The following is a 12,387-nucleotide window of genomic DNA, read 5'->3' as shown; positions in this document are numbered from 1 at the left end:
ATTCACCTTCGTGGAGCGTCAAAGATTTCCCACTTCTTCAAAACAAAGCAGACGCCCATCATAGGCTCCTCGCACAACGGACCAGCCAGAGTAGCAAGCTGAAATCCATTGACTATGCTGTTGTCATATCTGAAATAATTGCACAGCGAACATCGCATTACTATTATACGAAATATAAGTATTAGAGATAGCGAAATTATTCGATTCAGCCATTTATAAACTTCTTGCACAATACATTGCAACATTTGTCGTTACAGTGAATTTATATTGATTATGCGTGCTGTCAAGCATCGCTCTTGATCTTACTTCAATTGTACTTACATCGTACGAGAATCGTCGGTTACGTCTTGCTGTTCCCAAAACTTCTTCTGCTCGTAGTCAGTCTTGTTCAACAAAATATTAGGTCCGCACTTGCGAGGTCCGAAAGACCATATTTGATCCAATGTATTCTCCTTCCATCCCGCCTCGACGAAAGCCGCTTCCAATTCGCTTTTAAATACTTTTGCTTCCTTCAGCTTCTTGTCGGACATGGATCTTTCGTTCAGTTGATTCTCAGCAGAAAAATCCTCGTGCTCCCCATTTTCCTCCGTACATCTGTCGCAGCAGCTGTCCAACAGTTTTATCAAGTTCGCATTCTCCTCCAGTAATTTCGTGACTTTTTCAGGTAGCGGTTGCGCGTCGATCTCGAAGCGGCATTGCCGATTCGACGTCCAGATCTCGAGGCTGGCGCCTTCCGCTTTCTTCTCGATCGCCTCGTTCACCATGTCAAGCTTCGGAGGCGGCACTATGGTCTCGCGGAACGGCACGATCGGCTCCGACACGTTGACGTCGACCTTCGCGTAACGCAGCTTCAGGTCCTCCAGGCATCTCTCCAGATGTATTTCGCCGGCGGTGCTCAAGACGACTTCGCCGTTCTCTTGTATGTGAACGATGGCGCAGGCGTCCGCTTGGTTCAACAGTTTCAGACCGTTGATCAGCTTCGGTAATTCGTTCGGATGTTTCGGTTCTAGCGCCACCCTTAGGATGGGAACCGCGAGAGAGGTCAGTTCCGTGAACGAGGGACAGGCGATTGTCGTGGAGAGAGTCGCGGTCTTCAGCACGTGCTCCTCCAGACGGCCTATGCCGAAGACATTACCCGCCGGCACTTCGCTCACGGCTTCGAGCTCTCGTCCCATGAGAATGTACAGTTTGTCGACGGTCACCCTCGTGATGTGTCTGCCGGGTTTCAAGTCCTTAAGCACGATCGACGGATCCACCTCCTCGCCCGCCTTCTCGCGTTCCAAGGCGACGGCAGGATTGTGCTTCGGCCCTAAAACGAACACCTCGTCTCCGGTTTTCAAAGTTCCCGAATACACCCTGGCGATGGCTATTAATGTGCCGTCCGACTCGTCGTCGTCGACGTCCTCGTGCTTCACATCTTCGTCGTTATTGAGGTCGTTATCAATCATATCGCACGTGTTCACCTCGTGATTCTCGATGATTTTCTGCAAGTGCTCCGCATGCTTCTGTCGAACGACTTCTCTTCTCTGCGCCAGTTCCTCGGATGTTAAGGATTTCGGTCTATTCTCAGGCAACATGTCTTTCTCCGCTGGAAACATTTTCGATATAAATACTATAATCGGTACGTCCGGCGACGGGTCGCACGCCAAGAACGCCGCTTTCAGTCGCTGCGTTTCGGGAGGTAAAGCAGAGAAGTCGTTATTTCCGCTTATCAATCGTTCGATTTTTTCGTCAGTCAAATTATGCGGCGCCGGTACCTTTTCGCATACCATATCCAGACAAGTTTGCGCTAACGGAAGCCACTGCGAGCAAACGGCCTGTAACTGTGCTTTCGAATCGGTGTGTCTCAAGTCTCGCGTTGTTAATTTGATATTTAACTTCTCAGCCATAATCGGTAATTTTTCCTTATCTTTTCGTACCACTATGGTCTCGTATAATACCCAAATATTTTCTAAAATTAATTGTACAAAAAGTGGCTTCTTGGCCTTCTCTTGAGCACCCTTCATGATCCTCTTTGTCTTATTGTTTATATAAAAGTCCCCCCACAATGTTTTACGCAGCACCTTCTCGCTGAATCCCAGCTTGTTCGAATAGATTTTAGCAAATTCCTTTATACCAAAGCCCCAGCCGTCGATTGCGCTAGTGAAAAGAACGTTTCCTTGTTCCGGAGAAAAATATAAATTCGAATCGTCTATCTCTTCCAACACCGACTGCCAATCAGCCAGGTCTCTCTTATTTGCCTTGTCCGCTGTAATTGTGACTGTTTCCTCTCGATCTTCGCGTTCCATCACGTCGCTCGCAAATAACTCGCCCGTGATGGCATTTACTTGTTCCAAGACTTGCGTTAAACGAACGTAGGCATCCAACGGCGTCAATTTCATTTCCGTGATCAATCTGTCAATTTTATTAAGTACTAAAATAGGTTTCAATCCCTCCACATAAGATATTGATAGGGCGCTACGTGTCTGAGGACATACACCTTCCACCACATCAACTAAAATTATCGCTCCATCGGAGAGTCTGACGGCAGTCGACACCTCAGAGGAGAAATCTACATGGCCTGGTGAATCAATCAAATTTATCACATAGTCTGCTTCGTTGTGTAAGTGATACAGCGTGATGGAGCTGGATTTCATTGTGATCCCGCGTAACTGTTCATCCTCTCTGCTGTCCAGATATCGCAGCTTGCCAGCCAATTTGTTAGAAATGATGCCATTGCTCGCAACAAGAGAATCCGCTAGGGTAGTTTTCCCATGATCCACATGTGCCAGAATACATATGTTTCTGATACGTGTGGCGTCGCTTTGAATTTTGCTTAGTTTTTCAGCACTGATAAGACGCATTGTTAGCTAAATAATAAAGTAAAATGCGAAATGCTAAGCAGTGTATGTACAAATATATACACTTCTGCGTTATACGCGATGATTGATAATCAAGATTGCGTTAACAATAAACAGTGAGCGACTGGCGCACGTGGCGTACAATATACATACAATAATCTATATTTATATATATATATGGAATAAACTATCTATAAAAAATAAGTTAATCGAACCGATTCGCACTCACGTATATGCCAGTTGCAGTAAACACTATTTCACTCTATTCTGTCTCCAACAATGTGCGTAAAGTTTGTTGAGCGCGAGGATATGTCGCAGGTTGAACGGCCTCGTTGTCGTCGTGCGGAACATGCCAGCGGACATCGGTTATCGGCGCGATAGAACACACACGGGGAAGGGCGTGCGTACGAGCGGGATCTCTCGTACGTGAAGAATCTCTCCTTTTCGTTAATCTTACGTGCGATACGCTCGGTCGCACAGTCGACGAGCGTAACGTGATTGACACTTGCGAGGTTAGGTTGCGTCAACGTGACTCTGCGCTCACCGCTTTCTTTCGCTCGTTTCGCGTATCTCTACGCGATCAACTTTCCACGTAATTCCTATTTGCGACACGTCAATCCACGTCTTCGATTCAAGCGATTCAGGACGATATTTCGTATACACTGTCACAGATACAAGTGCTTATCTGTAAAATGCGCGGGTGAGAACGTCCATGTTGCTTTCTTGCTTGAGTGCACGGAGAAAAATGCAATTTGATTTGCGCAGATGCGCGGGAGAAGGAAAACGAAAATTATACACTTGACATGCAATTCTGCGAAAAGAAAAAATTTCTTATTATTCGCGAAATAGCTATTGGCGCAGTAAATTGGAATAAACGGCCAAGAATTTGATTCACTTATGGTCGGATAAATATAGCGTATGATTATGACAATGCTTTATATACGCTTGCTAAAAATTGCATCATTACTTGCAATCAATTATAAATAAAAATAGATCGTGCATTCTTCTACTCGATTTAAACGACTTGCTGTAGCCAACAACTTATTAAAACAACTTATTTTATTTACCTCGCGTTTTCTTACGGTCTTATACTTTACGACAATCCTGCGCATAGTTCTTCAAATAGTTGAAGCAATGTATAATTGCAATTGCTGTTTTTATGATTTTCATAAAATATCTTAAATGACGAAAATTTATCTTAGCTTGATAAAAATTTTAAAAAGTAAAAAGAATGATAAAAAATGCAGAAAACCGACTCCTTACTTGAGTTGATGGACCTCTATTCTGAATTGTGATATTACACACAATTGCCAATTACTGCACCCAAAAAAGACTTGTATCATATAAAAATTAATCTTATACTGCATTCACATTGCCTTAGTTGTCCACTCTACGATATCTGATATCCAATTAAAAAAGTCTTTTTAGGAACAAATATGGCGTTAGACAAAATCTCTAGAATATACATATTTCCTATTGGATATTGATATTTTGTCATGCACTATAGATGCACTGTGAATCTCCCATTAAGCTTTATTACATCCACCGATAACTTCATTATGCTTTATTATTAGAAATCTGTTTGCATTTTTGTGCTTTTTTGTGCATATCCTCTTAAGATGTTAATTGTGAAAATAAATCTTTACACTTTTTTATATTACGAATAATTCACAATATTATATTAATTTTATTATTGCAATCATATACAATACGTATAATGTATATGAAATTTATTGAGGTGTTTTCTCAAAACTTAATAGGTAGCGATTACAACGATAACCTTATGAATTACAAGTATAAAGGTATTTATACATCTTTTTGTTAAAAAACCTATTTATAATAAATTTAATTTGTGTCATTCAATGCATTTGTTTGTTTTAATATATCTTTTGCATTATAATTGAAATAAATGAGAATAAATGAGAATAAATGAGAATTATTTAAATAGAATTATTTGTAGAATTATTTAAATAGAATTATTTGTATTTTTTTATTTTTGTGTTTTTTTTTACTTTACAGGGAATCTAAATCAAAATTGTTTCAACAATAATAACAAAAATCACAAAACCGCACCATTTCTTAAAAAGAACTTCTATAGTAACTATAACAATGGAAAAATAATTGGAACAAGTGTTCTCTCAAGAATAATGTAAAAAATAGTACGCTCTGTTACAACAGAAACATTACAAAGGCGCATATTTAATTTAAGAATTAACTTGTGGTTAAAGTATCGTGCTGTGATGAGTTTATTTCGCCTTTTGCCTTTTTGCGAAGAGAACGTCCTCTTATATTGAGCATTGTTCTTGTCACTAGCCACACCGCACCCGTTTCACATGTGTAACGTAACGTATTTACAACGCCGATGATAAGAGAATGCGGCAGATATCCGGTCGTATGCGATTCGATGCCAATTGTCTTCAACGTCGCCTCGACAAATTTCTCCGGCGTAGGTGCCATCCAAGTTGCTCTCCTAAAAGGAAAAATAGATAGCGAAAATTCGTTAAAACTGTTTAAAATTCTGATATATATATGTTTCTTATTTTGTAATGAATTAATTGTGAACAAATTCATACTTTATCTTGGACATTTTTGTAGCGACCGGTCCTGGAAGGATGCATTGAACAGTTACGCCTCTTGGTGCCGCTTCCGCGGCTAAGTCAGCGCTGAGCTTGGCAATGTACGCTTTACTAGCTGCATAGACTGACAAATATGGACTTGGGATAGCTGCAGTTGTCGAACTGACATTAACGACCACTCCTTTTCGTCGTTCCATCATACCAGGCAATATTGTCCTTGCAACCCCAGTCACGCCGGCTACATTGAGCTGCAATATTCTTGCAAGGACATCCTCCGATACATGCGTAAATAGCTCGGGATAGTCGTAACTTGCGCCGGCGTTGTTAATGAGGACACCAACCTGTTAAAAATATCTCTTGGTTATATTTCCTCGCGTTATTTTTTTTTTTAAATGAAAGTAAATAATTTTTAAGAAATTTTATAAGAGTTGGTCTCTCTTATTCGAAGGAAGGTAATTTCCTTTTTTTATCTTTATTAATTATATCTTCAGTTAATTACTTATTGATTACTTTTACTGATTACCTGTTTTTATTAATTTGTGTTAGATAAGAAATAATATTGGATTTTTTGTTAGAATTATAAGATATAGTAAATTCGTTGAAATTAATGTTAAATTTCTTACCTCCAGGTCCTGTGTCGTTTTGGCGATTTCCGCGTAAACCACTTGGCCCTCCGTTAGATCGGCTTCCACAACGCGGGTTTCTACTTGGTATTTCCGTTCAATTTCGGCAGCCGCGTCTTTCAACTTCGACATGGATCGCGAGACTAGGACAATGTCCAGACCTTTCTTGGCAAGCGCCTTGGCGAACGCCTTGCCAAGTCCGTCTGTCGCACCAGTTATTACCGCCCATCTACCTTGCGTTCTCAGGTCGATTGCGAGTCCAAGATTCGGAGCGACCAATTTCTTCCATATTAAAACAGCGAGTTTTGTAAGTATTCTCAAACCGAGCAACGCTATTATCACTAGCAATATTTTCTCCCAGCTGAGTATTGCCATTCTATAATGCAAATAATGATATCAAATTTATTTAATTTATTTGTTTAAAATTTAATATTGAGGTAAACGTAATTTTTTATGTTTTGTATTCAAGACAATAACTTGGTCGCATTAGAATTTTAACGGGCGATAAAAAACTCGTGTTGCTACGATGGTCGTTCGTTAATTAAAATTCGTTACAATCTACCAGTCACTGCTAGTTTAACTTTCAAATGTTACGACTTTATTTCATTATCAGTCGATAGCGTATTTATTATCTCATTGGCGCGTTGCGTATGCTTCTTAACATTATCACTTATCACGTGTTTATCGTTTGAAAAAATGATTTGCACTTGTATAAATACTTGTGAACTTTCTTGCATTTTAATCGTTAACTTTGATTTTCCGTATAAATATCTTTTTATTATGCAAATCTGCATGTTCGTAAACGTGCTATTTCCTATATAACTATTTCCTATATAATTTCATGCACTTAGATTTCTCTTGTTATATTTATTTTATGTTATATAATTTACTTTGTATAATATTTATGAGATAAATACGTTGACACACTTCATAATTTAAAAAACATTATATATATATTATATAATTTAATATATTATGTTTGTAAAAAGATATTATAAATACATATCAAATAAATAAAGATTAAAATAAAGATAAATAAAAATAGATAAAGATAAAAATAGAAATTGATTTTTTTTAAATAAGAAAATAGATAAAGTTTCTTTTTTTTAAATTATTTAAATATTGCTGTATTTCTGAAACTGACTTTATTGACTTTATTTTATATTCATTTTTTTATAGTTTTTGTCTGTGGGACATTTTTTAGTGGACAAAAACAGATGCATCATCAAATGACAAGCGTAAAGATGGTGATATATTAAGTTTCATTATCATACAATGTAATCACTATACGATATCCTTTGTTTCGTTGAGATCATCGGTCACAGAAAGTCAAAGATCAGACGCAAGAAATAAACTTTTGCTATTGAAATTTTCTTATCTACACAATAATATTTAAAAAACAATATTTTAAAAATGTTTTTAAATACTTCTAATTTTTTCAAGTTAATAAAAGATACTGATTATCGCCGCGTTAACATGCACATGTTATTCTAAAATTTGCAAATATATTTCCGTGGCTTGGTAAAAGAAGTGACTATTTTTTTCACTATCGAATTTTTCTCCCCAAACTTTATAAACGAAGAATATTTTAATGCAAGAAATACTTAAACCTGTCAAACATTCGAGATGCTAATTAAAAACAAAAAATTCGCCACTTCGTCATAAAATACAAAAATTACTACGAGGCATGTCTAAGTATATATAAATATAAACTCGATAGTGAAAAAAATGACTTCACTTCTTTTACTAAACCACAGATATAATCAACATTATTATCATTACATTTGAAGTAGAAATTGATGTGGCTTCGGGAAAAATTGAGTAATTAACCATTGAACTAATCAATATTTAAATATTTTCCAGGCAAAAGTAAAGAATGGAATGGACAATCGTCCGAAATAAAATTCCGTCGTTAAAGTTCCATCGTGATGCAGCTTTCTCCAACGGTTTTATACTCGAATACACATCGAACGATCACACCGCGATACTTTCTCACTTTCTCACCTGTATTTGATCTCACTGACAATAGATTCTTCTGGTTTCAATCATCCAACGATGCTGCATGAACGGGGCGAATTTTCTTTATCGCAAAAACGGTACAGAAAAATAATATCACCCTTGCGATAAGTGAAGTCAACGAATTTATTAAACAACGATGATGTTATCACAAATGCGGAAACTTCAAAATTGAGGTGCCAAACGAATGGAAGACCGAAGGATGAGGTCGAGAAGAGGTTCGATAAGGAAATATATAAATATGCGCGGGTCAACTAAAAACTAAACGAAGCACATCGAAAAGTGAAGTTACCGGCGAGCGCTAGCTAGAAAAGGGGTGTCATTTGCATTGATGATACCCTGTTGACCGTCGACGCGATACTGCGTTTGCGAAAGCGGACGGCGATCGATGTGGTGTGCGGAAGCAGGATATCAGCATGTGCGCGCGCGCGCTTGCAATGTCAGGGCCAAAAGATCCCACCGATTTTCCCGCGGTAAAGCATATTTCAAGAGAAGAGTGTATGACGAGATATATATAACAGTATCTTTGTCTGAGTGGCCGAGCAAAAGATCCGCCGATGAAAAAGTGGGGAAAAAAAGAGAAAGAGAGATTCTTTCTCTTTGACACACTTTGGACGCACAACTCGGCCTCCTTCATAAGTGCCGATAACTGTACTGTATTCTTATTTGTATAAGATTTAAAGATGCAAATTGTGTTTGTGCAAATTTAACTACATAATAATTTAGTGCTTCTCAATTGTATTTATATTGATTACCTTTGCAAACAAAATTTAGGATAAAATTTTGACCAAGAGAAAAGCAAAATTCTATCTTTATAAAATATTAACATGTTAAAATAAATGATTAAAAAATAGCTATCAATCTTTCATAAACTAGTAAAATAATTTTGCAGATTGACGATTGGGAAATCTATTTGATATAGTCTAGTTAATAATTTAAAAAAAAAAACAGCGTTCCACGTCTAAATTACTTCCGTATTCTCAGAATGTTTTGTGTAGACAATATATTAGGTTGGTCGGAAAATAATTGCGGTTTTTGACATCCTACAATTTTACGAGACGTATTTCGAAATAAATTATTTCATTATATGTTGATTATATTATATATCATTCAAAAGCTTATTTCATGCTCTATTTTATTCTTGTTTATCATCAATTTTGCTCAATTTCAGACTGTTGAAAAATATGGAAAAACAAGATTTTCGGAAGATTTTTTTTACGAGTTAAAACTTATCCGAAGTGCAGCGCAAATAGCTCGAAGTATCAAGAAAATATGGGGCGAGGAAAGCGCTAACAAATGTACAGTATTGGTTAAAAAAATTTCGTGATGGAGACGCTAGTCTTAAAAGATCGTGTGGGTCGCGAATGACATTGTTTGGTGGACAACGATCAATTAACGTGGAGGATCCATTTCTCGAGCTCTCTTTTTGAGCTCTCTCTCTGATTATTTATATGTTCTTCGATTGTCGATTTCTTTAAAACCTTGTTTTCTTTCTTGTTTTCTTTCTTGTTTTCTTTAAAACCTTCATCCACCAGAGAATGTCGTCCGTCGACCTTCATGATCTTCAAGGCTAACGTCTCCATTATGATATTTTTTTAATCAATGTTGGACTGAATGTTGATTATCGCTTCTTTCACCCTACGTTTCCTTGATATTCTGTATCCTTTGCGCTGCATTTCAGTCAAGCTTAAACTTGTAGAAAAAAATTTTTCAAAAATTTTGTTTTTCCGTATTTTTTCAATGGTCTAAGATTGAGCAAAATTTATATTGTTAATAAACATAGATAACGCACGAAATAAGCTTTTAAATGATATATAATAATCAACATATAATGAAATAACTTATTTCAAAAAACGTTTCATAAAATTGCAGACATCAAAACCGCAATTATTTTCCGGCCAACGCTAACAAAATAGCTCTAGGGTCAACGTATCGATTGATCACCTTTCTATTTTAAATTTGATCACTTCAAAATTATCTTATTTCTATTAAGCGCGTTTATTTGAAGAATACCTATATAGGAAAGATCAAAATATTTAACGTTTAAGTTGGAAAACAAACTAATAAAAAAACAAGCTGATCCAAATAAACGTTTCAATACCTACCAGATTTTCTTTAACGTCCTTCAGTGTTACGTTAAATTCGATTCTTATAATATAAAACTTGATAACACATTCGCAAAATATAAAAGCTTCTCTTTCGCTTGTAGTCTTAATATGACGTGTTAAATTTTCAATTAGAATTAGCCGCAGTGATGGTTGTGAGAACAGAAGTTAGACCAAGTTTAATAGATTTAAGTTTTCGGAACATAATTATTCAGTTATGTTCGACGCTTTCGTAAGAAGAACATAGTCTCCAAATTATATTTAAAATAGTAATGATATTGATGTGTCAATAGTTCAAATCTAAGTGCCTATTGAAAACCTGATTACAGGTTGAAACGTTTGCTTGGATTAGTTTGTTTTCAATAAATTTATAAGCACGACCATCCAGCTTTTGGCTCTTTATCATATCATTATTTTAATTCTAAGAGACCTTTGTAATACAAATTATTTTAAACTAATATTCATCATTTATTTGGCTCTTTTATATACAAAAGGTAATTTTTTTTACACACATGTACATTTGCGCATTTATAGACACAGTTTATAAACAATCCTATTCACAAGTCAGAAAATCACGGATAACTGTTCCACACATGTCAGAATGGTGGTGATAATATGAATAACATGATCACTTTGTTGAAAATAAGATATTACAATTCAATATTTTGTATAGTTTTTCATATACAGGAAGAAAATGTATAGAAAAATGCAATTACATTACGTATCTTTACAGTTTGCAATTGCGTGTTTGTCTTTTGTCGCGTTTGTCACAGTATTTGGTCTGTTTTTCAAAATTCCATACAGTAATTTTATATGGCATGCGTGTAACGCCACGCTACTGAATACCGTGCTCGGATACGTGTTCCAGCACAATTCAATCACGCCTAAAATCGCTAATTTAAGAACAGTCTTGTAATCGGTACACCATGCGATGTACGGTAGTGCATGATAGTACCAGATGTAGAATTGATAATGCAACGATCTGCTGAACATAATTCCGATGAAGTTTGCGACGAAAAGTGGATAGATAAATAACTGACTTGCAACAGACATATCCACTTTTTCCTTCTTGTGAAACTGAGGCTTCAAATCTCTCTCCACTTGCTTTAATTTCGCATACGATTTCATGTAAGTAATCCACGTAGGCGCGCAATGAAGCAATACTAATGCTTGCAAAAGTAACAATGAAATGTGAAAGTATGGATGAATAAATGTATCTTCTGATAAAAAGCGCCAGTTTACAGTCCATCTAAACTCAAAAACTCTACCCAGATTGAAAGCACCCTTTATGTACGCGACAGAATTCTCCAGTAAGAACGGTAAACCAAGTAACAGCTGTACAAACGCACAGATTGATAAATGTATCAAGGTTTTAAACGTACCTAGATTACACAAATAAGCAATGAGTAGTGCTGGAGCAAACAAGAGTATATTCATCTTCACGGACACGGCGAGGCTGTAAAATATGCTACCTAGATACCACTTGTCGTCCAGGAACCAGTTGATGCTCATGTATAACAGCACCATCGCCAACGGGTCGTTGAAGAGCCTAAGAACGAATATCGAGTGTATCCTGTGGGAGGTGCAGCACATCAGGATCAGAATGTAGGGCGGCACCTTCTTGGTTCTTGCGTAAATCCGGAAGACCAGCGTCAATAGGACCAGGTACAACGCCGCAAAAATGTACTGTGCTAGTTTAATGTGCGTGCCGTTTGAGGTTATGTAATACAGGCCGGAGAAGGCGTAGACGAATCCGGCGGGATAAACCAACGGCCCGGTGTCACCTCGCAATTTCGAGTAATCCATAGTGCCGTTCAGAAAGCCCTCGACCTCCTGCATGTAGGCCTTCCAGTCGATTTCTGTGTACGGCACGTTCTCGATAACCAACACGTTTAGAACCACTTCGAAAACGAGAAATAACTTCGCCGTCAACGCGAATTTCTTCGGATCGGTCAATAGGGAAACGAGTTCTCGCCATTCCAAATACTTCCGTATCCAGTTTTTATTATTTTTTATCGAAGATTTGCCGGTGTTGACGTTGGATCTTGACTCCCTGCGCGGTGCCATATTGTCTAGCGATATCTATGCCTACAAACCAGCTATCTCTCTCGCAGGAGTAAACTTCAATTTTCCAGCTTCACTTTTCATCATTCGACTTACAATCTTTCTTGTATCTTTTTTTCACGGCGTAAAAAACGACCAATCGAGTGATGCGAAATCGTCGTGA

General features: G+C 37.3%; 3 protein-coding genes across 3 annotated transcripts in view; all 3 read right to left on the bottom strand.

Moving 5' to 3' along the window:
- Positions 1-3,063, bottom strand: part of LOC105668365 (elongation factor-like GTPase 1) — a 35,658-nt gene extending 32,595 nt beyond the window's left edge. Inside the window, exons 1-2 of the mRNA XM_012360709.2 lie at positions 322-3,063; positions 7-129 (exon numbers count right to left, since the gene is read on the bottom strand). Coding sequence (XP_012216132.1) covers positions 7-129; positions 322-2,843 — 2,645 coding nt within the window. The 5' untranslated portion in view covers positions 2,844-3,063. The remainder of the gene's footprint in view (positions 1-6; positions 130-321) is intronic.
- A 1,743-nt stretch (positions 3,064-4,806) lies between these two features.
- Positions 4,807-8,640, bottom strand: spidey (hydroxysteroid 17-beta dehydrogenase 12 spidey). The gene is made up of 4 exons (XM_012360921.2): positions 8,044-8,640; positions 6,040-6,415; positions 5,414-5,757; positions 4,807-5,310 (listed from the first exon to the last, which is right to left on the bottom strand). Exons 2-4 carry the CDS (start codon positions 6,412-6,414, stop codon positions 5,052-5,054), a joined length of 978 nt encoding a protein of 325 aa, XP_012216344.1. The 5' UTR covers position 6,415; positions 8,044-8,640; the 3' UTR covers positions 4,807-5,051.
- A 1,964-nt stretch (positions 8,641-10,604) lies between these two features.
- Positions 10,605-12,269, bottom strand: Alg3 (Alg3, alpha-1,3- mannosyltransferase). The gene has a single exon (XM_012360934.2). The coding sequence runs from the start codon at positions 12,225-12,227 to the stop codon at positions 10,878-10,880; it is 1,350 nt and encodes a 449-aa protein (XP_012216357.1). The 5' UTR covers positions 12,228-12,269; the 3' UTR covers positions 10,605-10,877.
- Between the last annotated feature and the right edge of the window lie 118 nt (positions 12,270-12,387).

The sequence above is a fragment of the Linepithema humile genome, chromosome 7 (assembly GCF_040581485.1).
Source record: "Linepithema humile isolate Giens D197 chromosome 7, Lhum_UNIL_v1.0, whole genome shotgun sequence".
NCBI lineage: Eukaryota > Metazoa > Arthropoda > Insecta > Hymenoptera > Formicidae > Linepithema > Linepithema humile.
This window is presented reverse-complemented; position numbering and strand designations above follow the sequence as displayed.